The 25,676-nt window shown below is 33.2% G+C and overlaps 1 protein-coding gene across 2 annotated transcripts in view; it reads left to right on the plus strand.

Annotated features, from left to right (window-relative positions):
- The window catches only part of Sppl2a (signal peptide peptidase like 2A), a 41,812-nt gene extending 21,291 nt beyond the window's left edge, over nucleotides 1–20,521 (plus strand). The window contains exons 8-17 of one of the 2 annotated variants that reach the window (XM_047542162.1): nucleotides 962–1,058; nucleotides 1,477–1,578; nucleotides 2,788–2,869; nucleotides 3,406–3,480; nucleotides 6,768–6,824; nucleotides 7,017–7,070; nucleotides 7,653–7,755; nucleotides 11,512–11,589; nucleotides 13,000–13,160; nucleotides 19,588–20,521. In XM_047542162.1, coding sequence (XP_047398118.1) covers nucleotides 962–1,058; nucleotides 1,477–1,578; nucleotides 2,788–2,869; nucleotides 3,406–3,480; nucleotides 6,768–6,824; nucleotides 7,017–7,070; nucleotides 7,653–7,755; nucleotides 11,512–11,589; nucleotides 13,000–13,160; nucleotides 19,588–19,662 — 884 coding nt within the window. In that variant the 3' untranslated portion in view covers nucleotides 19,663–20,521. The remainder of the gene's footprint in view (nucleotides 1–961; nucleotides 1,059–1,476; nucleotides 1,579–2,787; nucleotides 2,870–3,405; nucleotides 3,481–6,767; nucleotides 6,825–7,016; nucleotides 7,071–7,652; nucleotides 7,756–11,511; nucleotides 11,590–12,999; nucleotides 13,161–19,587) is intronic. The other variant, XM_047542160.1, reaches the window with a different exon arrangement.
- The last annotated feature ends 5,155 nt before the right edge of the window (nucleotides 20,522–25,676 follow it).

Genomic DNA, 25,676 nt, shown 5'->3' on the forward strand with positions numbered 1-25,676 from the left:
TTCCTAATTTTCTGTGTCTAGACTAGTTTTTCTTTCTCCCTTACAGAATAAAACTATAGTTTTGTGAAATTAAGTAGAATTTGAAAAAATCAGGTATATTTTTTGTTCGTATCATGAGATTTCTGAGAAGGTTCAGGAAAGTTATATGTGTGTGTGTATATATATATATATATATATTTTTTTTTTTTTTTTTTTTGTACCAGGATTGACAGCCACATCACCACCCCATTTTATTTTTTATTTTTGTGACTGGAATTACTAAGTTGCTGAGGCTGACTTTAAACTCACAATCCTCCTACCTTGACCCCCTGAGTCATTGGTTTTACAGACATGTGCCATCATGCCCAGCAAATGTCTTTAATTTTAAATAATTCTCAAATAAGTATGAATAATATAGAAAAACACTCATCAATCTTAACTACCTGAGTATCATATTGTAGCAAAGAATTTTATTTATAAATATTTGGTTTTACCATAGGTCAAATTATTATAGGTAAATTTTTCATTGGAAAATACAGATAACATGGTTAGTGTCTATGGCAGGTGTTCGTTCTCATCCCTAAGTTGCATTTTAAAAAATATTTCTTAGTGACTTATTAATTCTTCTATTCCTTGCTCTTAATTAAATATTCACAATATTTAATATCTATACCCACTTCATAGAAACCTTTAACAAACATGCCACTTTAAATTATTGAATGATAGAAAATGCAGAGCCACCTTCAGCCCCTTACTCAGTCCTAGCCATGTATAAAGGAACTAAAACAACACATAAAATACCCACTCTTAAAACTCAAGATCTAAATATATTCCATTTAGTAACTAATTCAGATAATAATGTATTCACTGGATTGAAAGTATCATGATCCAATAAAGAAAAGTAAATAATTAATATTGCTTATATATTTTATTATATTTCCTTCTATCACATAATTTAGTATCTTGTTTTTTTTTTTTCTAGTTTATGTTATGATAGCAATTTTCTGCATAGCATCAGCAATGAGTCTGTACAACTGTCTTGCTGCACTAATTCATAAGATACCATGTGGACAATGCATGTACGTATCTCTCATGCCAAATGCTTTTATGTTATTATTTGTAATTTTAATATCATACAAGGAAAAGTAAGAGTGTTGTTTTAAATTGTGTAGTCCAATATATGTTGGATCTATCACTGTTTATGGTTAAATTAAATTAATGAAAGTTATATAAAATTTTTTAAAACTTAAAATTTAGTTCCCAAGTCTCATACATTTCAAGGATTTCATAGTCACATGTGGATGGTACAGGTATGGAACATTTCCATCACCACAGAAAGTTCTGTTGCACTGATTATTATGTCTCGTTTGTTTCAATGCTTCTGAATTGCCGTTTCAGTCACTTCTAGTGATTGGTTAATGTTTGATACTTTTTATAACAAGTGAACATTGTACTTTATCTGTAACATAAACTAAAATATTTCAATCTGTATTTTAGGATTACTTGTCGTGGCAAAACTGTTGAAGTGAGACTTATTTTTCTCTCTGGACTATGCATAGCAGTAGCTGTTGTTTGGGCTGTTTTTCGAAATGAAGATAGGTATGAAAACTTGGTGTATTGGATTTTAGATTTAAGGATGGATTATTTTGTAACTGCCCTAATACTTATTCATTATGATTATTGTGGAATTTTTTTTATTTTTATCCCAAAACATGTGGTGAAACAAGCTGCCTTTTTTTTTTTCCTGGTACCAGGGATTGAACCCAGGGGCACTTAATCACTAGCCACATCCTCAGCCCTTTTTCATGTTTTTTTAGAGGCAGGGTCTCACCCAGTTGCTTAGGGCCTTGCTAAGTTGCTGAGGTTGGCTTTGAACTCACCATCCTTCTGCCTCAGCCTCATGAGCCCCTGGCAACAAGCTACTTTTTAATGAGCAGATCTTATGCTAACAATTTGAGTTTATATAGAGAAGGAAATGTGAATTATGGTTTCAATACCTAGACTTCAAATATATACTTAATTGTGGTATAAGCTATACAATGGAGTGTAATATAATTCTAAAGACTGAAGGTTTCTATGAATTGACATACAGTGATTTCCAGGATATATTTTTTAAGAGAGAAGAGCAAAGTACAAATGAATATGTATGTTATGTTACCTTTCATGTTAGAAAGAACAGGATGTACAAGATACTTGTTCATTTGCAGAGAGAAGAGGGAATAGAAGGCATCTGTCCTTTGCAGGAAGAATAGCCAGAAAAAAAAAATATATGTATATACATATATATAAACTAAGGTTTATTTAATGTCATTCTCATAAAAGTAATGATGACCTAAAAGATTTAATGTTTTAAAATTTGGAAAACAATGTTCAGACAATTTTTAGGCAGCTTCATGTATGATTATCAATTGATAAATACATATATTAGTTTCTGATAGAGTAAGTTGCATAGCTCTCACTTCCTTTGTGTTCAGGCTGTTTGAATGTATATTAACACCAGTGTCCTTAGTCAACAGCTACCTTTCTAGAAATAGACGTATGTAAAAGTTCAAAGATTTATATACATTCTCCTGAAGTAGTAGCCTCTCAACTTTTTCTTAGTATAACAGTGTTCATTTTTCTGCTAGGATAGTGAATTACTAAATGGGAAGGATAAGCAGGGTTTTTGTTGCTGTCATATTAGGTGTTTAATAATCAAGCAGTCAAACCATAGCAATTGAGTAGTATTACTTTAGTGATCTGTTTCTTTGAAAAGTTTCATCTAAAAATAGCAGGCTAAAACAATAAGGCAATATTTTTTGATTCTAGGTGGGCTTGGATTCTACAGGATATTTTGGGGATTGCTTTCTGTCTGAATTTAATTAAAACACTGAAGTTACCCAATTTCAAGGTAAAGAATACTACTTTGCTAGTTAAAATATTTTTTCTTTTCAAAACTTTATTAAGGTATTATTTTCATATAGTAAATACACCCATCTTTAGTATACTGTTTGTTGAAATTTTACCAATGTATAACTTTATAATCACCATCCCCAGTGAAGTTACAGAATATTTCTCTCATCTCTTTAAAAGGCTTTATCATGCCCTTTTGAAATTAATCCTAACCCCCAGGCAAAGGCAGCCACTGATTTGCTAGCTAAAACAGTCATGCATCTAATGTGCCCAATTCATAAAATCTTTACCAGACTAAATGTCACAGGAAAGCATTTCTTTGATTCAGTGATTTTTTTAAACAAATGCAATAGAGAAGAAAAGGATTTTAATGTGGATTGTAGAATAAAACTACTCACATTGTTAACTGTAATATACCTTTAAAAAAACAGTATTGAAATGCATTCACGTGCTTAATTTTGTTTGCAAAGTAATTTGATCTCTTAATGTAGATATGGGAAACTTGACCTTTAAATTTATTTCTTTCCTCAACAGTCATGTGTGATACTTCTAGGCCTTCTCCTCCTCTATGATGTATTTTTTGTTTTCATAACACCATTCATCACAAAGGTATGATCATTTTTTAATCCATGAAGAAACATGTTAAAAAATGAGAATCTTAAATCTGTTTATAGATTATTGATTTTACAGATGTTTTCCACTGAGTTCCTATTCTTTTTAGAGAATTCTCACTGAAAATTGGCAAATGAATGTCTTCTGATGTAAAAATGAGAATGTATTTTTTTCTTGCTTTTAAAAATAAATATTTTTACTATAAGTTAGTAAATGTCTACTGTAGGCAGTACAGACAACAAGGAGTGAAGGAAGACTGGAGAAAGGAAGGGAGGGAGGGAGGGAAGTAAGGGAGAGTGGGAAAAAGGGGTGGAAGGAAGAAGGAAGAGGGGAAGGAAGGAAAGAAATGTGTCATTGCTACTTTCATTTCCAAAGTCCTAGTTTGAGACTAGACTAAGAAAGCAGTGCACTGGAAGCCTCAAAGCCTAGAGTGTAACTCTATGACTCTGTAACCTTGAAATCCTAGTGACTTAGTCCTTTCTGCCTCAGTTTCCTAATTCATTATGTGAGGAAGTCTTTCTAGCTTTCCACCCCACCATCTACATCAGTAGAATTCTTTTGGTTGGAACTGACAGAACCCAACCTAAGCCTAAAAAGGTCTCATGTATCCAGGTGTATGTGTAGTGGCCAGGGTAGAGTTGACTTCAGGAGGAATTAGACCCATGGCACAAACTTCCTTTTAGGTTCTGTCCATTTGTCCCTTCTCTCAGACTGGCTGCCATACTGGCAGCTCATAGGTCATATATTCTCAACTTTGCCACTAACTCTCAATAAAATAAGAAGTATTGGGTAAAGTATAGTAGTCCGTTTATTTTTCCAATTACACTTTGACCCTTTTCCTGTCTCATGAATATAATTTATTAGTTTTCCTAACTTCTCCCATTTTATTTTCTACATCATCCCTTTCTCCTTCGTCACTCTTACATATTTTGAATTTGATATGTACATCTTTTCTTCCCATCAGGTGGTGGTGGTTGGTTGTTGTTGTTGTTTGCAGTACGGGGGATGGAGCCCAAGGCCTTGCACATACTAGGCAAGCACTCTACCACTGAGCTATACCCCCAGGCCCTACTGGTTCTGTATCAGTTTTTTTAGATTCTACCATCCATGACATCACTATAAAAATCTGCACTTCTAATATTTGCTTTGATGGCATAAGGACAAACATGTGCCCTGTTGAAGAGCTAAAATTTCAACTCGGTCACAAATAATAGTTAACTGTCTTAAATTATCACTACCCAAACTGTTTTACTAGCACCTTTCCATACCTTATTGATGAGCCATTTAATTCATTGACATCATTGAGCAATAATAACCTAAAAAAAGCATAGAACTGGTTTTAAGGATGATATCTAAAATTGATGATTTATTAAAACATTTCTTTAGGTCTATCTAAAGCTGTCTTGGTTTATGTAAATTTACTTGGTTTAAAAAAATGTTTTTGTAGGATACTCCATCAGAGATCTTGTCATGAAATTATAGCATTCTCTCTACAAAGCCATTCCTATAAGTCAGCTGATATGACCCATAATATATTACACAGTGGCCTATTGCTAGATACTGTAACTAAACTTTTTAAAAATAATTTTCCCATTAACCCTAGTATCACTTTATGAATGTCAAACATGTCTGCTAGTAAATGATTTCAGTTCCCTATGCATACAAGGTTTCAGAAAATGTGAAGGTGTAGGATAATAATAAAGGTGTCTTTTAGCCTTCTTTCTTATGTGCTTAAAAAAAATTTCATGTTCTTTATTTCATCTTAGTTCCCACTGATTAGAAATGTGATTTCTAGCAATCTGATACATTGGGAAAAAAACTGCAGTGCTCTTTGGAATTCACTGTTGTAGATGTACATTAACTCTTCTCAGTCTGATTTGTTGTTCTTAAGGCTATAGACATTACTTGATCAGGTAACTCAAAATGAAAATCAGATAATTATTTGTTTATTTTTGTAGTTCTGACTGCAAATTTAAAGGATTAAATATCCGGTATTCTAAACATGTTCTTGACCCATGTATTACTGGACTTCCTAGTGAGTTAGCAGGGCAGCTGACTGTAGGAATATAGCCATAAGAGCCTGTCCTACTTATTGTTTCTTCATCCACCAGCATACTTACTATAGTATCTCACAAATAGTACTTCCTCACATCTTTGAATGTAGAGAGGATGCCCATGATAATCTTCAATTAAATGTCTTAAATAACAACTGGATAATAACCAAAATGAACTCTTCATCTGGGAATTTGATCAAAACCTGGAAATTTAAGAAACTATATTTAGTATTTATTTTTCTAAACCTCTGTGACTTAACACTTCTGTGACCTAAAGCTTAGCACATGGAAAAGATTTCTGTAGCTGGGAATTTTATCTTTCTGCTTGGCTCAGGTATCAGTGAGGTCCTTTTGAAAATACTCCAGTGGATTTCTTCTGTGTACCCCACCCACATGGAAAACATTAATCAATCACATTTTCCTAAAATTCAACATTTGTTTATCTTTCTTCTACCAGTTTAGCTGATGCATTTACTTACAATGAAACAAAGTGAGAATTTTATTTAATCTAACCTACTACTTCAAAATGTTTCCCCTCTCCACAATAAACCTGGCTATCAGAAGAAAACTTTTAAATGAACTGCTCACACAAACTACGTAAAAAGACTTTAGCCAGATACAGGGATGGAAATTCAGCTAAGGTAAATGTTTTGATTGGAACATAACATGCAGCACTGAAATTAGACAGCAATCAGGCTGGAGAAACTCCTCAGGTTCTGTGGAGTTGGGTCTTTTCACATTTGTCTTCATTGTTTTGTTATTGTGAATAACCAGAAGACCAAATGTCTTATTTATTCACATAAGGTTGTCTGTTTGTTACAAAGCTAAAATTAAAATATCTTAGGATTACCTTCTGTACTGATATTCCTGAAAATTAGTAAGAACACAGTATATTATATATTAAAAGATTAAAATACTTGAAATTTATAACACATTACAAATTTTGGATATTAATATGTCAGCGTAATTCAGAACTCATGGTACTCTTGAATAATCTGTGCCTAATTTCATTTTCTGGAAATTATTGAGCTCTAATAAAGTATAATAATGTGATTTTTGTTTGTGATTGCTTCAGTTTTTGCTGTTTGCAGAGACTGTTTTTTAGGAAAAAAGCAGTCTACAACCCATCTTCAATTACTTTACATTAAGCCATATACCATGGGGCTTAAGTCATTCTTGAATAATGGCAGATTGTTCTCTTTAAACTTCTTTCATCTTCCTTCTCTTTAGAATGGTGAGAGCATCATGGTTGAACTTGCAGCTGGACCTTTTGGAAATACTGAAAAGGTAGGGATGGCAATTAAATAGAAACGCCTGTCTAGTGAATGTATGTGTATTCAGTTAATTTTTGCCTTCCTGTGTAATTCATTGGTCATGTATGCATGTTAAGGTATTATGAAACTTATTTCTCACAAAATATAGCCCTTTTCTTAGTTATTCTATATTATTAAATACCTATTGACTTGGGTTTCATCCTAGAATGATGGAAACTTTGTGGAAGCCACTGCTCAACCCTCAGCTCCCCATGAGAAAGTAAGGACTGTATTTCAGATATGTTCATTGGACTTTAAATCATACCCTCTGAGACAATGCTCTTCTTTGGGGGAAAAAAAAAAATCTAGATTGGCAAAAAAAAAAAAAAAAATTTCAAGTTCTGAGTCCTATTCTTGGTAAAAAGAAAAAAGTTAGATGTGGGGATAGTGGATTAATATTGCTAATCCTACATTATTGGATTTCATTTTCCCAAAACTACAAATTTATATGTTTCAATTTTTCTATACATGCAGAGTTTGTTACACACATATATATGTATGCATAGGCACATACATATATATACATATATGCATATATCTATACATACATATATATATTTATATATACATATATGTGCCTGGTTTATGTCCTCTGATTTCAAGTGTTTTTTTCAATGTCAGTTTAAAAATGTCTTTATTCTAATGTCAGTTCTTCCCTTTCTGAAAGATTGGGAAGAGGTTTATTGGTGGTTTTCCTTCCTTCCTTTCTTCCGTTTTCTTTTTTTTTTCTCCCTCCCTTCCCTCCTTTTTTCCCTCCTTCCCTCACCTCCCCCCCTTCCTTCCTTCTTTTTTTTTTCTACAGTTACCAGTAGTCATCAGGGTACCAAAGCTGATTTATTTCTCAGTAATGCATGTGTGCTTCATGCCTGTTTCCATATTGGGTTTTGGAGACATTATTGTACCAGGTAAGTGATTATAATAATTTTAGTAAAAATATACCAATGATTAAAAATCATCACATGTACAGTGTCTTTTAAAAGTTACCTATTCCATATTAAATATTTTTGTTGCTAGAGCTACACTCAGTGACAAAGGTAGGAAAAAAAACATTCTGAAGGATAGAAGATAAAGCTCAAATGGTAATAACCAAGTAAGATCTCCCATGGCTCAAAAGTATCTTAAAGCAAGCATCAAGGATTAGATTAACGTTTTTCCACAATAGAGTATATTTCGTGACCCTTTTTAGAAGTTGGATGTAACAGTGCTAAACATTCACTTTCTATTACTTATAATTTTTAGTAATAGTTATATTTTGAGAAGTGATTTAGGGATACTACACAAAGTCATGTTCAAGAGGAGAGACAACAGAACACCACCTTTTATGGCTTTATAACATAAAAAGAAAGTTTTTTTAGGAAACTTATAAATCACCTTATCCAGACAGCTATTGGAAATGTGCCTTATTGTTCTTCTTGGATTACTTATTGAATAAACTTAACCCCAGAGAAGTTATGATATTATAGTTCAGCTTTCTGTGCCAATAGCTGCTCCTACAAACTTGGTGAACGTCCCTAAAACTTGCTAAACTTGTATAAGAACTATGACAAGCACCAGTCCCACTAAGTAATACAGTACAAGAAGGGCAAGAATTCTCTGCCCAGGTACCAGCAGTATTAGGACTGGAAGCAGAATGGCCAGTTTTCTGAAGGGCTAAAAGTGCCAAGATTGTGATGAGACTTGAGTGTGTTGAGCCCATCTGTGGATCTAACAGAATGCTATTAAGTGATATAACATTGTGAACTAGGAAAGGGCCTGTGATCCAGGTCTAAGATTCATCTCTTGTTTTATTATGAAGACAATAAAATCTTGATATTATGTTCATAAAAAATAATATAGTTTAGAAGTAATTGATAGTGTTTATCTATCAGCTGAGAGTTCATCCTTCTTCACTTTTCTTCCAGTCTTCTTATGTACAAACTACTTGTGGATGAGTGAAGATTACTGCCTTTCTTTTGCAAAAGCCCTTCTGTTTATCTAGTAAAACCATATGTGTGGGCGTGGGGAGCAGGTAGGAGATAAAAGCTAGCAGTAATGCCTTATGAGTTGGCATGACAGAGTCCAGTATAGCAACTTAGTTCAGTGAATCTCCATTCATATTATCTATAAGGTAGGGAAAGCATACCATTGAATAATCTTATAGTATCTTTAAACTTGATTTTTAGGTACATCATTTTACAAGTGTCACACTAAGTGTTATAACATTTTATGTGTAAACCTTGGCATAGAATTGGTAAAAATAGTATATAAATATTACATTCTTCCAGTAAATGTCAAAGGTCTCAAACAGAAATATGTCCCCAAAGAGCAGAGTTATTGACAGCACATGATTTAATCTTAAGAGCTAAATTTTAATTTGGGAGGAGGGTTGTGATTTTTTTTTTTAACCCATAGAAACATGTAAACAGCAAATGTAATAATGATAACAGAGAACTTGTTTTATTAGTTATGCAATATACCAAAGCTAATTAATTCAAGCAACCATAAAGATGGTCCAGTTAATCTATGATTTTTAGGTGGTTAACTGTCTTTCCTATTGTTTTATAAAATATTTATTTAATGAATACAGTCTGAGATTTCTTCTTTGGAGGGGTTCAACAAATTTCTTATAAGAAAGGGACTGAATAAATCATTTCTACATATTTCCATGTTTAAAAATGAGAGCTTGTATTTCATTATTGAATTTTTCATATTAAAACTCCAAATCATTTTATGCTACCAGGAAGGAGACTTTTTTGATCCCAGTGAAACTGCCTTCCTTGATGCCTTTTTAATACATTTTAAAACATACTTATATACATATTATTTAAATTAACAAAATATGTATGTATTTATTGTGTACATGTTTTGAAATATGTATATCTTATAGATAACTAAATCAAGCTAGTGCACATATGCATTACTTCACATACTGATTTTTTTTAGATTATTACTAGTTTTATTTTGTCCACTTTCTTGAAATCATACAGCATCACCTACTGATTTTTTGTAATGAAAACCTTTGAAGTCTACTCTCAGCAGTTTTCAAGAATATAACAGTGTTATTACCATGTCATTACCATGTTGTACAATGAACCTCTTAGATTTATTCCTCCAATTTAAATGAAATATTTAAACTTTAAGCAATATCTCCCCAACCACCTAACTCTTCCCAGTCCCTGATAACTACATTTTACTCTCTACTTCTATGAATTCAACGTTTTTTTGGTCGTTGGTTTTTTTGGCAGGGGAGGGGTGGGTAACCAGGGGTTTAACCTGGGGCACTGAACCACATCTCTAGCCCTTTTTATTTTTTATTTTGAGACAGGTCCTCACTCAGTTGCTTAGGGCATTGCTAAATTACTGAGGCTAGCTTTGAACTTGTGATCCTCCTACCTCAGCCTCCTGAGCCACTGGGATTACAGACATGTGCCACAACACCCAGCTAAGTTCAAATATTTTAGATTCAACTTGCAAGTGAGATCATGCAGTGTTTGTCCTGTGCCTGGCTTAGGTTGCCTAACAACATCCTCCAGTTGTCACAAATGACAGAATTTCTTTCTCTTTAAAAGGTTTATAATATTTAATTTTATCTCTGTACCATATTTTCTTTATCTATTCATTCATTAATGTACATTTAGATTGATTTTAGATCTTGGGTATTGTAAATAATGCTGCAGTGAATATGGGAATGCACATGTCTCCTCACATACTGATTTCATATCCTTTGATTATATACCATGTAATGGAATTGCTAGATCATAATTTTTAATTATTTGAGGAATATCTGTATCATTTTTATAATGGCCATACTAATTTATATTCCCTCCAACAGTGTGCAGTTCCCTTTTCTCTACATCTTGTCCAGCACTTATTATCTTTTCAGTTTTTTATATTAGCCATTTTAAGTTGTGTGGTAATATCTTATTGTGGTTTTGATTTGTATTTCTCTGATGATCAGTGATTTTGAACATTTTTTCATCTACCTGTTAGTCATGTATGTCTTCTTTTGAGAAATGTCTACTTAGATCCTTTGCCTTTTTTTTTTTTTTTTTTTTTTTTTTTTTTTTGAGACAGTCTCTCTGAATTGCCTAGGTTGGCTTCAGACTCCTGGACTCAAGTGATCCTATTGCTTTACCCTCCCAAATAGCGGGAACTATAGGCATGTGCAACCACACCTGGCTTCCTTTGTCCGTTTTAAAATTGAGTTGTTTTCTTATTATTGAGTTGTTGGAGCATCACGTGTATTTTGGATCAACCTCTTATCACACGTATGATTTGCAGTATTCCCACTTCATAGGTTGTATTTTCATTCTTGATTGTTTCTGTGGCTATACAGAAGCTTTTTAGTTTTATGTAATCACACTTGTCTGTTCAGTATACTATTAGTGAAACATTTAAAATTTTTTTCTCTATAACATGAAAGATTGAACAATTGATAAAAATTAATGTTTTTAGACACTGTTTAATGATTTAGGGAATCTTATTTAAATATAGCATTAAATTTTGGAAATCAGTGTATCATACTTTTCTAGAATTCAAGGTAGTTTTTAATGATCTCAATGCATAAAGGAAAATGAAATATAGACTGATATATATTGTTCCCATAGTTAACAATTAAATTTGTATTAGTGTTGTTGTTTTAAAGAAATAATGTAGTGTTTGTTTTTGTTTTTGCATTTTAGGCCTATTGATTGCATACTGTAGAAGATTTGATGTTCAGACTGGTTCTTCTTCTATATACTATATTTCTTCCACAATTGGTAAATTATGTTTCTTCTTTTTATTATATTGAATTGTGTTTCCTGAAGCAAAGACAAAGGTCTAAAACTTAGGAGTTCCAAATTCTAATTATTTGCCATAAATTATTAAGTTATATTTTTCTATTAAAAAGGGATAATTAGGACTGGGGTTGTGGCTCAGTGGCAGAGTGCTTGCCTAGCATGTGTGAGGCACTGGGTTTGATTCTCAGCACCACATATAAATAAATAAAATAAAGGTCCATTGACAAATAAAAAAATATTTTTCTAAAAAATGGATAATTATACTTTACAATTTATATCACAAGGTTTTGGAGACTTTTTTTTTTTTTTTGGTTTTGGAGACTTAAAAAGAAAATTAGATGTAAAAGAAAAGATTAGGTTTTATATAAAATGCTTATTAAAATACCTGGCACATAAATAGTCAGTAAACTGTATATTACTAGATTAAAAAAAAAAAAAAGGTATGCTGAGTTTCATTTTAATTTATGATACAGTAGTATCTCACCTGGAACAGCAAAGCTGTTAATGGGTATCTTAAAGTTCACACACCGAAGCATTTTATGCTCAAGTAAGTGGTCTGTACCAGAGCCATTTAGATGCTGTTCTAACAAGATTTTCAAGTCTACAGTGGAATTAAATTCAATAAATTAAAAATGTATATTAATACTAGAGAAGAATGTTACTGAGAATTGGTACCCTGGCAACAATAAAGAACACCTAAGTTAGGGAGATAAAGAAAAAAAGACAAGACTATAGAGAAATAAGAAAGTTAGTCTGCAGTCATTAATTTTGATACTATTAAAAGCATTAATGGGTTAGATTTCAGTACTAATCAGCATGACAGACTAAAGAACACTCAAAGAATAGACAGATTATAGGAGCCTTTATCAAGTCTGTGTAAATCTGAGCAACCTACTCCACTTCTTTGATCCTTCATTTCCTCATTTTTGAAAGAGTAACTAAACTGTCTGCAAAGGTCCTTCAAGTAATAATCTGAGATACTTTGTTCTTAAGGAAACCCTGAATCATTATGAAAAGTTCACATGATGTTTGGTATATGCTTATTGAAGAAGCCTACGGAGTATGTATTTAGTATTAGGAAGATTTTTTTCAAAGCATCCTTTACTACCTATAGGTATAGATTGAGTTATCTAAAATGTAAAACAACTCAACATTCTTAATGATAGACTATCGATACTTTCTTAAATTGTTATCTTTTTCCAATTTCAAATTTTTCAAAAACTTTATAGACTGTCTCTCCTAACTACTGTCTAGAAAAAGAGTGAAATTATGATAGGAAGTCATATTACCAAAGTGTCCTCAGAAATATTTGAGAAACTATAATGGGGGAGGAAAACTCCACCTTTGGTAGCAAGTAGAAATGACTGATGCTTCATATTCTTCTTGCAGCCTATGCTTTTGGTATGATACTTACATTTGTTGTTCTCACACTGATGAAGAAGGGGCAACCTGCTCTTCTCTATTTAGTACCTTGCACACTTATTACTGCCTCAATTGTTGCTTGGAGACGTAAGGAAATGAAAAAATTCTGGAAAGGTAGCAGCTACCAGGTATGTGCTTATACTTAACAATTCACTGAGTTTGACTGGAAGAAAATATGTATATGTATGTGCTATTATGTATCAAAAAGTTACCTTAGATCTGTTAGGTTGTCCTAAGTATTTTCCACTACTACACCTTTATTCAATATTTACCTGCTGCAACATCAGTTCTTACCTTCCATTGCAATCTAATGACAAAAACCTAATGGCTCAAGACAAAACTACTATCAAACCATGGGAGGGCATCAAAGAAAACAAGATGGTCAATGATGAAAATAAGAGGAAACATACAAAATTCTATAAGATAGTAGATGTTGATCTTGCTAATAGCCCCAAGTTCAAATTATAAATTGAACAAAGATTATGTGTCAGCCCTAAACAAAATTTTCCCATGTTGTCTTCCTTGTCTTCTTTCACCTCACAGTTAATCAGATTAGTTCCCCTCATAGCAGAAATGTCTTGGTCACAGTACTGTCCTGAGTGTTTTCCATTCCCTCTCTATTCTCACTCACTCTTTTTGAATGCCAACGACATTGCCACATTTCTGTCTGCAGCCAGGTCTGTCTCCTGCCCATCAGACCCATTTATTCAACTAACTATTATTTGTCTCTTTCTGGTGAGTCCATAGGTACTCAGGAATGTCCAACACTGAACTCATGTCCAGCACTTAACACGTCCAATATCAAATTCATCATCTTCTTCCCCAAACCTGTTCTGTTGTTCTTTCTTTCAGCTCTACTTCCTATGCTTCTCCCCACACTGAATCTATCACCAGACCCTAATAATTATGCCTCCAAATTTCTCTTGATGTTGTTGACTTCACTTTAATGTGGGTCACAAGACCCTACAGACCCTCACACCCTTGCTTCCTTCTCCCAATTTCATTTCCTGTAGCTCCCCTAACCTCACTCAACATTATAGCCATCCTAAAACTTCAGTTCCTAGCATGTGCCATAACTTTCTCCCCTCTGAGCCTCAAGATGAATACATGACTCAGCCTTCAAGTTTCAACATAAATTTAACATTCTTTAGGAAGCCTTCCCCAAATTACTTATGGCCCTGTCCTGAATTCACAAGCACGAATGTCCCATTTCTAGATTCCATAGTACCTACCATTACCGATAAATTTATCACACTTTATTGTTAGTGTCTATCTGCATTCTCCACTAGACTTCGATTTTCCTTTCATTTCTTTCCTTTCCTTTCCTCTCCTCTCCTCTCCTCTCCTCTCCTCTCCTCTCCTCTCCTCTCCTCTCCTCTTCTCTCCTCTTCTCTTCTTTCTTTCTTTCTTTTTTACTTTCTCTCTCTGTCTCTCGCTTTCTTTTTCTTACCAGGGATTGAATCCAGGGGCACTTAACCACTGAGCCACATCCTCTCCCTTTTTATTTGTATTTTTTAAATTTTGAAATAGAGTCTCACTAAGTTGCTGAGGCTGACTTTTTGATTTTGTGATTCTCCTGCCTCAGCCTTTGGAGCTGCTGGGATTATGGGCATGTGCCATCACACCTGGCAAAATTTTGGTCTTTTAGGGGATGATGAGAATAGGCTTGTTTATAACTTACTTATCTCATATTGCCAAATATCTAAAATAGTACCTATCTCATAGATGTGCTCAACAAACATTTATTAAATGAAGAAATATAAAACTACTTTAGAATTACATAGCTAGGCTGGATGCAATAGCACCTATAATACCAGTGACTCAGGAGGCTGAGGCAGGAGGATTCCAAGAGGGAGAGCCTGTCTTAAAATAAAAAATAGAAAGGGTTGGGGAATATAACTAAGTGGTAAAGTGCCCTGGGTTCAGTCCCAGGCACTGCCAATGATTTTTCTGTCAATACCAGTGATTCTTTTTTCCAGTACCAGGGAAAAGAAAGAAAAAAAAAAAAAAAAAAAGTGCAGGGTATTCTCATGTACATCTATAGTCCCAGCTACTCTGGTGGCTGAAACTGGAACATCACGTGAGCCCAGTTCAAGGCCAGCCTGAGCAAAACAGTGAGATCCTGTCTTATAAATAAATAAATAAATAAATAAAGGATAAGAGGCTCTTTTGGGGATGTGACATTCAAAGATTAGTAGTAGAATATGTGTTGTAGGATATACTTTTATTTTTTTAAATCTTTATAAAAATAAAAAATCTGCACTTGCCTAATATGTGTAAGATGAGTTCAATCCTTAGTGAATACACAAAAAAAATCTATGTCGTTATCATCTTCATGGAAAAATTAAAAGTTATTTTACTAGTTTAGTCAAGGACCTTGTGACCATAAACTAATTCTGCATAGCTTAATATAAACTGAGACAACAGCACTGTGAGATAGGCAATACAAGTATTATTTATCTAAATCTCAACAGAAATTACAAGATTTACCCAAAAGAATTCTAAACCAGGGTTTTTTCCAGTTATAATAGCCTGTGTTAACTATCTCTTGTTAAATAGCAGTACAAATGACATTATAAATCAGCCACCCACTCAGAATTTCTCTCATTTTGTTCATGTGACCACTGATACACAGGCATAAGGATGGACGGAGGGGGGTAGTTTGCTGTAATAGGGCAAAGCAGAGGTAACTGCTCCACTAAATCCCTTCACAAAGAGTTCAGTGCCATGGCCCTGACCTCAGTAGACAAGGGTTTCTCAACACTTATTAATTTCAATGCAAACAGACTCTATTGGAATATTGGGAACATTTAGGAAAAGAAGAGAGGGGTTTAACTTCCATAAAGAAAAAAACTCAAACATAATATTCTGGTGTCAAGATTTTCTTTGCTCTAGGAATTTTAAAGGAAGACCAATCTTGACCCATTTAAACCCGAAATGAGTGCCCTATCAAGGTTAGATAGACATATTTGCATATGGCTTATATTGGTCTCAAATTCATTACTCATTTTAAATGTAGTTTCATCTTTCATGAAATATACTTTCAGAAGGAAATGGGACAACACATCCAGTGTTGTCAGGACAGAGCCATAGGCAATTTGGGGAAGGCTTCCTAAAGAATGTTAAATTTATGTTGAAACTTGAAGGCTGAGTCATGTATTCATCTTGAGGCTCAGAGGGGAGAAAGTTATGGCACATGCTAGGAACTGAAGTTTTAGGATGGCTATAATGTTGAGTGAGGTTAGGGGAGCTACAGGAAATGAAATTGGGAGAAGGAAGCAAGGGTGTGAGGGTCTGTAGGGTCTTGTGACCCACATTAAAGTGAAGTCAACAACATCAAGAGAAATTTGGAGGCATAATTATTAGGGTCTGGTGATAGATTCAGTGTGGGGAGAAGCATAGGAAGTAGAGCTGAAAGAAAGAACAACAGAACAGGTTTGGGGAAGAAGATGATGAATTTGATATTGGACGTGTTAAGTGCTGGACATGAGTTCAGTGTTGGACATTCCTGAGTACCTATGGACTCACCAGAAAGAGACAAATAATAGTTAGTTGAATAAATGGGTCTGATGGGCAGGAGACAGACCTGGCTGCAGACAGAAATGTGGCAATGTCGTTGGCATTCAAAAAGAGTGAGTGAGAATAGAGAGGGAGTGGAAAACACTCAGGACAGTCAGCCTTTTCTGTGAATTTCTCACATCAGAAGAAGTAATGTTTCTATAGGATTTTCATTAAAATAATGCTGATTTGGAGATCTTAACTGTAATTCTTTTCTACACCCAAAGCTAATTACTATATTTCTTTTGAGTCTTTTCTAAAATGCTTTAAGGACTACAGTACTCAGTTCCTTTGGTTCAGTTTTACTCAAAGCCTTAGTTCTAATTAATGTAAATAAATATATTTTTCTTTAGAGAGAAAAATCAGGCAGAGTCATAATTACTTTGACATATGTAGAACAATTAAGTGAAATCATTTTAGGGAATTTTTCTTTGTTTCTAGTACTAAATCAGTGAAGTTAGATTTATGTAACTTCTGGTGGGCTATTCTACTCTGGGTAGGTAGTAAGTTTTCAGTTCATTGATGTCTAAGAAACAGTGAATTTGTCTCTGTTAAATGTCATTAGTACTTTACTTATTTTTAGAAGTCACAAGCTATAACTGAAAAGTCAGAATACAGAGATACTTAGAATGACTCTGCTTGAGGATCCATTCGTTACTCACTTCAGTGAGTTTTGGTAGACTGTTTCTGGAGATTGGTTCAATTCTAAGTAAGTAGAGCTATCAGAAAGTGCCAGGTTAACTGACACAATTTCAAGGGACACCTTTCCAAACTATAAATTGTCTATTTATAAATATGATAATTTATACCATTTTTGCCAATTTTGTTATCTATGTTGATGTATTATTAAAACTTACTTCATTCAAAATGCAGTCTGTAAAAAATTTTAAAATAAATAATTTTTTAAAAAACTTATTTCAATTTTGCTGTTTGTTTCCACATTGGTTTTATTGAAAAAATTAGTAAATAAAAGTAAATAGGGAGTAGAGATGCTTGCTTCTCAATAAGTTGACTTTGAAAAGTATTTTAATGCATATTTTTATATTTAGTGATTAGATTTTAATTCTGGTGAGGTACCTGGGGATTAGGAAAGCAGAAGCATTTTATAACAGAATACGGAAGCTCTTATTTTTTTAGAGATGGTTGTCAGGGCAAACAGGTTTTGTGGAGCGTTTTACCACCATTCATTCTTTCGATGCTGCTTCAGTTTTGTCCCCCCATAACTCTAGCCTATTATATCCAGAGCTTTTAGATTATTAGAAGAAAAGGGACCTATATTTATCTTACATGTTTCTCCTTTTCTTTTCTCATTTAAATTGTTATGAAAGTGAACTGTTCATGAACTAGGGTCAAAAAGCTCAGTGGTAGAGTGCTTGCCTAGCATGTGTGAGGCACTGGGTTCAATTCTCATCACCGCATATAAGTAAATAAAATAAAGGTCCATTGACAACTAAAAAAATTTTTTTAAATAAAATTAACTATTCAGCATCTTCAGCTTATATTTCAAATAGTGAATTGCTTAATAAATGTTACCTGTGTTAATTTGGTTTTCATTTATTTTTAAACAGAACCTGGAAATATGTAAGAGAAATCAATATTTCTGAACTAAGATATTGTAATTCCAAAATGTTTTATTGTATTATATTTATTTTTTTGTTTTTCTGATGCTGGGAATGGAAAGCAGGACCTCATGCATACTAGGCAAGTGCTCTTCCACTGAGCTACATCCTGATTCCCTGGCTTTTACTCATTTCCTCCTTCTTCCCTATAATTCCTGTGAACATGTAACTAACTTAATCTAGGGGTCATCTTTGGCAAATAAAGACCACGGAGCTTACTGGGGACTTGATATAACCCAGAGAATTGAAGTTCTGAGCTTTTTAAGTTGTCTGCATTGGTTGAGACATTTGTCAGCTGAAAACCTCAGCTTATACTCTGCTTATCTGGCATGTCCAAAAATCCCATTTACAATGAATCCTTCTTTCTCTTACTTTTACAAAAAACGATGTTTCAAAGCTTGTAGAACCAGTTTACAAAAACAGTGCATCACATTACTAAAATATAATCACTAGTCTAAAAGTCTTCAAGAATCTTCACAAAAAACAAATACTTTTTTTTTTTTTTTAACATTTCGGGTGGTGAGGGTCAAATCTAGGGCTTTATGTATGCTAGGCAAGTGCTCTAGTATACTACTGAGTTGCATCTCTAGCCCAAAGACAATAAATACTTTTTTCTGTTTTTAAGTAGTTTTATCTGAAGAACAGGGTAAAAGAGACTGAAAATGTTTAAGCAGTTCCTTCTTCCTTTATTCCCAAATATAAAACAATTTTTATGGGAATATGGGCAGAGCTGAAAAGATCAATTGAGAAAAGCATAAAGGTAATACCTTTAATATAGTCTATAGTAAACATCTTCTCAATTTTGTTTCCAAGTATCATCTGACCTTTAAGTGCCTGCCTGCAAGTTTGTTTTTAGTAGAAATTTTTGTTATATAATGTTTCCAAAATTCCATGTATCATTCTTAAATTATCTTAAGATCAGTTCAAGGTTTCAGTAAAGTTACACCGTCGCAAAGCCAGTAGGTATTCTCACAGTGACATCTGGGGTCAGTTTTAGATTTTCCACTTATATAAGTAGATAAAGTGGAATTATGTCCTAGAATATGCATCAGAAATATCTTCCTCTTGTGGTGAAAGTTTCACTGCATGAAGGGCAGTATTCATATCACAAAATGGAAATAATGAAAGGTCCAAAACAGCAGTTATCAGATTGGCACAGAGTCACATGTTTAGGCTTCCTGAAAATTTTGTTATCACCCTGACCACCTCCTTAGGAGCATGGATGTTGAACCAGAAGAGTATTACCAAAGGAATGCAGAGTTCCGTGGCACCCTCTGTGTCTTTTATGGAAACTAGGAATCCTTTTGCTGAATTAGTGAATATAGGGGGTAAATTGAAAGTTTTCATATTCTGACAGATTTTATTTATTTATGCCTAGATGATGGACCAACTGGACTATTCAACAAATGAAGAAAACCCAGTGACTACTGATGAACAGATTGCCCAACAATAATATTATATGGACCTGCAATAATGTGTTATTGATTTTCTACAAACAGAGTTTGACTTTTTAATTCAACTCTTGAATTGACAATCCTAAAACATTTTCAATGATGTGTTTGCAAATATATATTTTTATGAGCTAATACTGACAATTATTTCATACATAATTAAAATGCATTTACTTTTAATTATGTTAAAGTTGTGCCTTCACATTAAATAAAAGCATATGGTCTGTGTAATTTCCAAGATGTATTATATACAGTATATTTTTCTAAAAAAACCTTGACTCACCCCTGTATTTTCCTTAGTGAAATTTATTTCTTTCAACTCTAATGATAGATCAAAGTAACTGTCAAAGCAAGTTTCCAAACAGATTTTTTTCTTAAAGGATTATATATATTTTATCTCCGCTATAAAAATAAGTGTTTAAGACCATGCAAGAAGGCAAACAACAATGAAAATTTGAACCTCATATCATTCCAAGGTACAAATATATGATTTGGGAATAAATATAAACATATTTTTATAGTAAGTTTTTTAAAACTCAAGAACCTAAATTACTTCAGAATGCATGTGTATTAGAATATTTTTCCAGGTATAGAGAAACATAATATATAGAAGTTATTATAAGGACACGAAAACTGAAATCTAGTTTGTAGTGGTTCACCATTTTTTTGAAGATGTAGCTTAAAATTTTGCACTAACTTTTAGTTTCACTTTGGTATTTCTGATCTTTGAAATTTAGTTTTGTTGCTGTTCATCTTTTTAAAAAATTTTCTTACCCAATTATATATTAATATATATGACTCACTGTTTGTGTGAAACATCCCTTATAATTTCCCCTCCCTGTTATCTTGTTTCTCCCTAATTTCCACTTCTTTTTTTTTTTTTTTTTTTTTTTTTTTTTTTTGCGGTGCTGGGGATTGAACCCAGGGCTTTGTGCTTGCAAGGCAAGCCCTCTACCATAATTTCCACTTCTTTTCCCTTAAGTAACAACTGTTAACCTTGGAAGAGGATAATTTTTTAACATACAAAGTGCAAGTGTACTTTTGTGTCTGTTTTCCCATCTACAAAATGAGTAGTTTAGACCAGTTAATCACTCCGTAACTTCCAACTTGGAAAAATCTTTTTCCTCATTCTTTGTAAAATCTCAGGTGGGGCCTTGAACATTTTCCTTGGGAGTGCACATTGTCTTTCTGTTTTATTTTCTCTAAGAAATTTCCAAATGACAAGTGATTGAAAAAGCAACAGAATTTTGCATTTCTTTGAAATAATACACAAAATATGTGAACAGAAGCTAGACCTGATGGCATACACCTGTAGTTCCAGCTGCTCAGGAGGCTGGGGAAGGAGGATCATTTCAGCCCAGGAGTACGAAACCAGCCTGGACATCATAGCAAGATCCTGTCACATTAAAAAAAAAAAAGTGAACAAATCTAGTCTCTCATTCTAAGACCAGTTCAACTTAATAAAAGATAAAATTAATGTCTTTAAAAATGGATCAGACCTTTGATGTTTACACTAAATTTAGCATTAGATGCTTTTATTTAACTTTTGCTCAGTAAATTAAAAATAGAGAAATCCCATTGATAGCCAACCCCACTTTCTACTTAATACAATTATGAGTCCTCTTATTTATGGCAAATGACTTATCTGACAAGTCAGAGTTCATCTTAATTTTGTCTTTGTTTTATAACAAGTTTGGATTTTTTCAAAGGAATCTAATTTATTTGGCACATTCGATAAAGAGAACAACAGATTAAGTGCCATTTTAAAATTCCAACTATATTTTCATTTGTAATATCAATAAAATGTTTGCCAAAATACAGCTTTTTTAGCAAAATTATTTTCATTCTTATTCAAACTTTGATATTCAGAAGCCTCAACTACATACTATGAAAAAAATTACTATTTTTTAAAAACTACGTTCATGTAAGTCAATTGTTCAAAATACTTTAATTTCATTAACTAGTAACTAATATTTTATTTTCTTAATCTAATTTTGCTCCAGGAAAATATTAACTAAAATATGAAATCTGATTTATTTGATACAAATTTTATTTATGTTACCATTATTTATTAAGGAAGTAAAATTTTGTTCTCCTTACCTATTAAAAGCTTATTTATTTTTCCTGTAATGCACATATTAACTTTTAAAAAATAAAAACTTTAAAAAAAAAAAGCTTATTGATGGGCATGTTAGATCAATGGTAGAGCACTGGCCTAGCATATATACAAAGCCCTGGATTGGATCTCTAGCCCCACAACCACAAGAAGTCTTAGTAAATAGGAATAAGAAAAAGATCAGTGGCAGATGCCTGTAATCCCAGCTGCTTGGGAGGCTGAGGCAGGAGAATTGCAATTTTGAAGTCAACCTGGGCTACTAATTAGACCTTTTCTCAAAACAAAAAAGTAAAAGGACTGGGGATGTAAAGGTAGAGGACCCCTGGGTTCAATTCCCACTACCACAACACACACACACACACACACACACAAAGGAAAGATAAAGTAAAATTTTTGGAGTTTCTCCATCCTCAATGTCAACCTTTTACTCAACTTAAACCATCCCCCTGGCAAACTAGTTGAAAATAGTTATTTAGACAAAATAGCATATAGGAATATTTTATTTTGGCTCTTTTTTTTTTTTTGCGGTGCTGGGGATTGAACCCAGGGCCTTGTGCATGTGAGGCAGGCACTCTACCAACTGAGCCATATCCCCAGCCCAGGAGTATTTTATTTTGGGAATCAAAATGAACAAAGAATAGGGAAGATGAAAATTTGGCTTTAAAAAGTTCTATCATCTCTTACGTTCTCCCACCACCAATAACTTTAAAAGAAAGAGATGCTGGGTTTTTCTAAACATGTCTCTAAACAAGAAAATATGTTGTACTTATTAATATTTACTGTATAAAATTGACTTCCTAGAAAGTCCCTATGAACATTTTTGTGATTTATCAAACAGAACTCTTAAGTTATCTCAAATTGTAAGATTGATTATTTTTCTATCAATTTAGTCCAGCAAAAATAAATATGAGGCTTATGAGGAAAGACCTTGGTATCCTAATAAATCATTTCCTTCTAACTTGTAGATTTTTTACATCAACAATTCCTTGTTAGAGACTAGTTTTTTGTTGATGGAAGAGAATTTGGGTCCCTTTGCTATTGGCATTTGTATATTTTAGTTACGTGTCCCTAGAGATATTGGTGAATGATATGTTTATAATAAATACAAATGAATTTTCCAATTTTCTTTGTTCAATTTCTGCTTTAAATATTACCAAAAATATTTTTTGTATTTGACTAAAAAATATTTGAACTAATTTATTGTTTGATCTCCAGAATTTCAGCCTGATAGTCAAATGAAATTTTAGAAACATAAGAATTGTATTTCAGACTAGTGGGAGGTACTGGTTTAAAGAGACTTTATAGCATTCCATTGGTAAGAAAAAAGTTGAATTTATTCAAAAAAGTTGATGCTAAAGGGTCAATTCTACAGTTTTAAAAATTTATTTTCAGTACCCTATTTACCTTAGAAGAAAATTCTGAAGGGGGTTAGGTGAGGGTAATGCAAATAAAATCAAAATGCTGAATATAAATCACTTTATGCTTCCTGGAAGAAAAATACTCTGTGAATTCAAAAGATCTGAGTCAAATTATTCAACCTTTGGAATATTATTGTGTTTGATCACTGAATTTTTTAAAGTACAAAAAATTGACAGTAATATATAGACTTTAATATAGCAAAGACTGTAAATATAAATTTACTTGTTTAATGTTTCCATACTTAGGACAACCTTTGTATATGAAAATGTTCATTAGGGGAGTAAATTATTTTTAAAACTAAATTTTAAGTTTGTCAGTATTGGCAAATAAGGTACAACTAAAATAGAGCAGAATATTCAATGTCATCATGTTGTACTTTGATTAAACAAAAAGTATTGTAAATAGCTTTTCTATTCCTTTGAAATATACATCTTTGAAAAATAGCTATAGTTTGTCTACTTACATTGCAACATTTCCTAGTAGGGCAGACCAATCATTGTAAATTAGGTAGCTTTTGCCTGCTGTTTTACTTTCTGTTGTATTTTGCTGAAATGAGAACTTTTTAAAAAGTAACGTGATTAGATTTTTACTTCTTCGATGATTGATTTGAGTATGAGATTCTTTTTATAACACTTTGATAGGTAAGTGCCAGTACTTTTATAACACTACTAGGCTTTATTTTTTAATGGAAAATGATTTCAAGTTTAAGATTTTTTGAGGTGTTAATTTAGCAGTACTTTAAAACTATCTTCAACATGTGCCAATACTGACAAGAAAAACAATTTTTAATGTATTGAATTCACTGTAGTATTTAATAAATTCTATTTTAAAATAAAAACTGAATTTGTTTTATTTTATATGGTGAAAAGTAGTTGAAAATGAACCAAAAGTTTACTAGATTGTGTTCACATATCACAAAAAAAGGGTCACAACTCTTACAAAATACTGTGATTACTTAGGTCTAACAAACTACCCTTAAAATCCAAATCTGGGTGGTAGGAATTTATATTGTTACATAATAGCACTTAATAAATAACGTTTGTATAGCCTTTTTTTCTTTTTTTTAAGAAAGTTTTATCACTTAGAAGGAACATTCCTGGTGTGCAGCAGCTTTGCAATGTGTTCCCACAAATTACCAAAATCCTTGCTGCCATTATATTGCCTTTGGTCAAATCCAAGGCCTCACCCATACCAGGCAAGCATTCTATCACTGAGCTACATCCCCAGATGAGGTTGGCCTAAATATGTGCCTGTGGTTTATCTTGATGGTATGATGAGAAAGTCCTTTATTTCCCTGCATGCCCTGATGCAAAGGAACTTTATTTCATCCTACAGGCCCATGGATCTGCAAAGATACAGAGGACCTGTGTCTGGGGAGAGAAAGAATAAGATGACTGGGCACAGGGATGAGAAAGACTTTCTCCTGTATATTCTTGTACCTTTTGCAGAAGGTGTAGGAAAATTTAGTAGAAGAGAAGGGCAGGGGCACTCTCAAGGGAGAAAGTGGATCATCTCAAAGAGGAGATGGACAACCCACTTCTTTGAACTCGGTTTTTATGGAATAGGAGAGGAAATTTCCAGAGGTCCCACTCGGGCACCACCCGCTAGCTCTTGATTGACAATTGGATTATATCAAATGTATAAATCCTTATTGCATATGTCATACTCATGAGGGTCTAAATGAAACCCAGAGAGGTGAAAATTTATAATTACAATAAGTTTAAATAATGTACCAAAGACCTGAAGGCAAGTTTGGTCGTTTTGGTTTGCACAGGCTGATTTTATCTAGAACTTTCTTTTGCAGACTTTGAAGCTATTGAGCTTACCAGCCTCCAGTCAGGGCAATCTGCCTTCCTCTTACCAAAGGAGGGGTCTTAGGCAAACACTCCTCAACCCTGTGAATAATATGTTATGGGGCTATTAAGTCAGAGCCAGGCCAGGATGACTTTGTGTAAGTTGTTTCTTTAAAAACAAGTTGAAAGTTAGTAGTACATAGGCTCAGTGTTTAGAACTGACCCCTCATTTTCCATGTTCCCACTGCCCATATCTACCTGTTCATTATCACTATCATTTTTTTAAAATTTTCATAGTTGTAGATGGACAGAATGCCTTTATTTTATTTATTTTTATGCCGTGCTAAGGATCAAACCCAGTGCCTCACACATGCTAGGCAAGTGCTCTGCCACTGAGCTACAGCCTCAACCTGCCCCCATATCATTTTCTACAGGTAATAAGCCTTATAAATAAGGTGTATAGTAGGAGTGAAGTAGAAATATTTAACCATCAAAATTTTTTGTAAAATTGAATAAAATTAATTTATGTCCTCCAAGATTACATTTATTGGCTTGAAATTCATCTTTTGCTAAAAAATAATAGGACTAAATTTCATATTATTTCCATTTTTATAATCCTATGAACTCTAGAGTCTAAGTAGTTTGTAACTTTTCTTTACCCAAATGACCCATAACAAAACAAAAATAG

This window comes from Sciurus carolinensis, chromosome 2 (genome assembly GCF_902686445.1).
Source record: "Sciurus carolinensis chromosome 2, mSciCar1.2, whole genome shotgun sequence".
In the NCBI taxonomy this organism is placed as follows: Eukaryota; Metazoa; Chordata; class Mammalia; order Rodentia; family Sciuridae; genus Sciurus; species Sciurus carolinensis.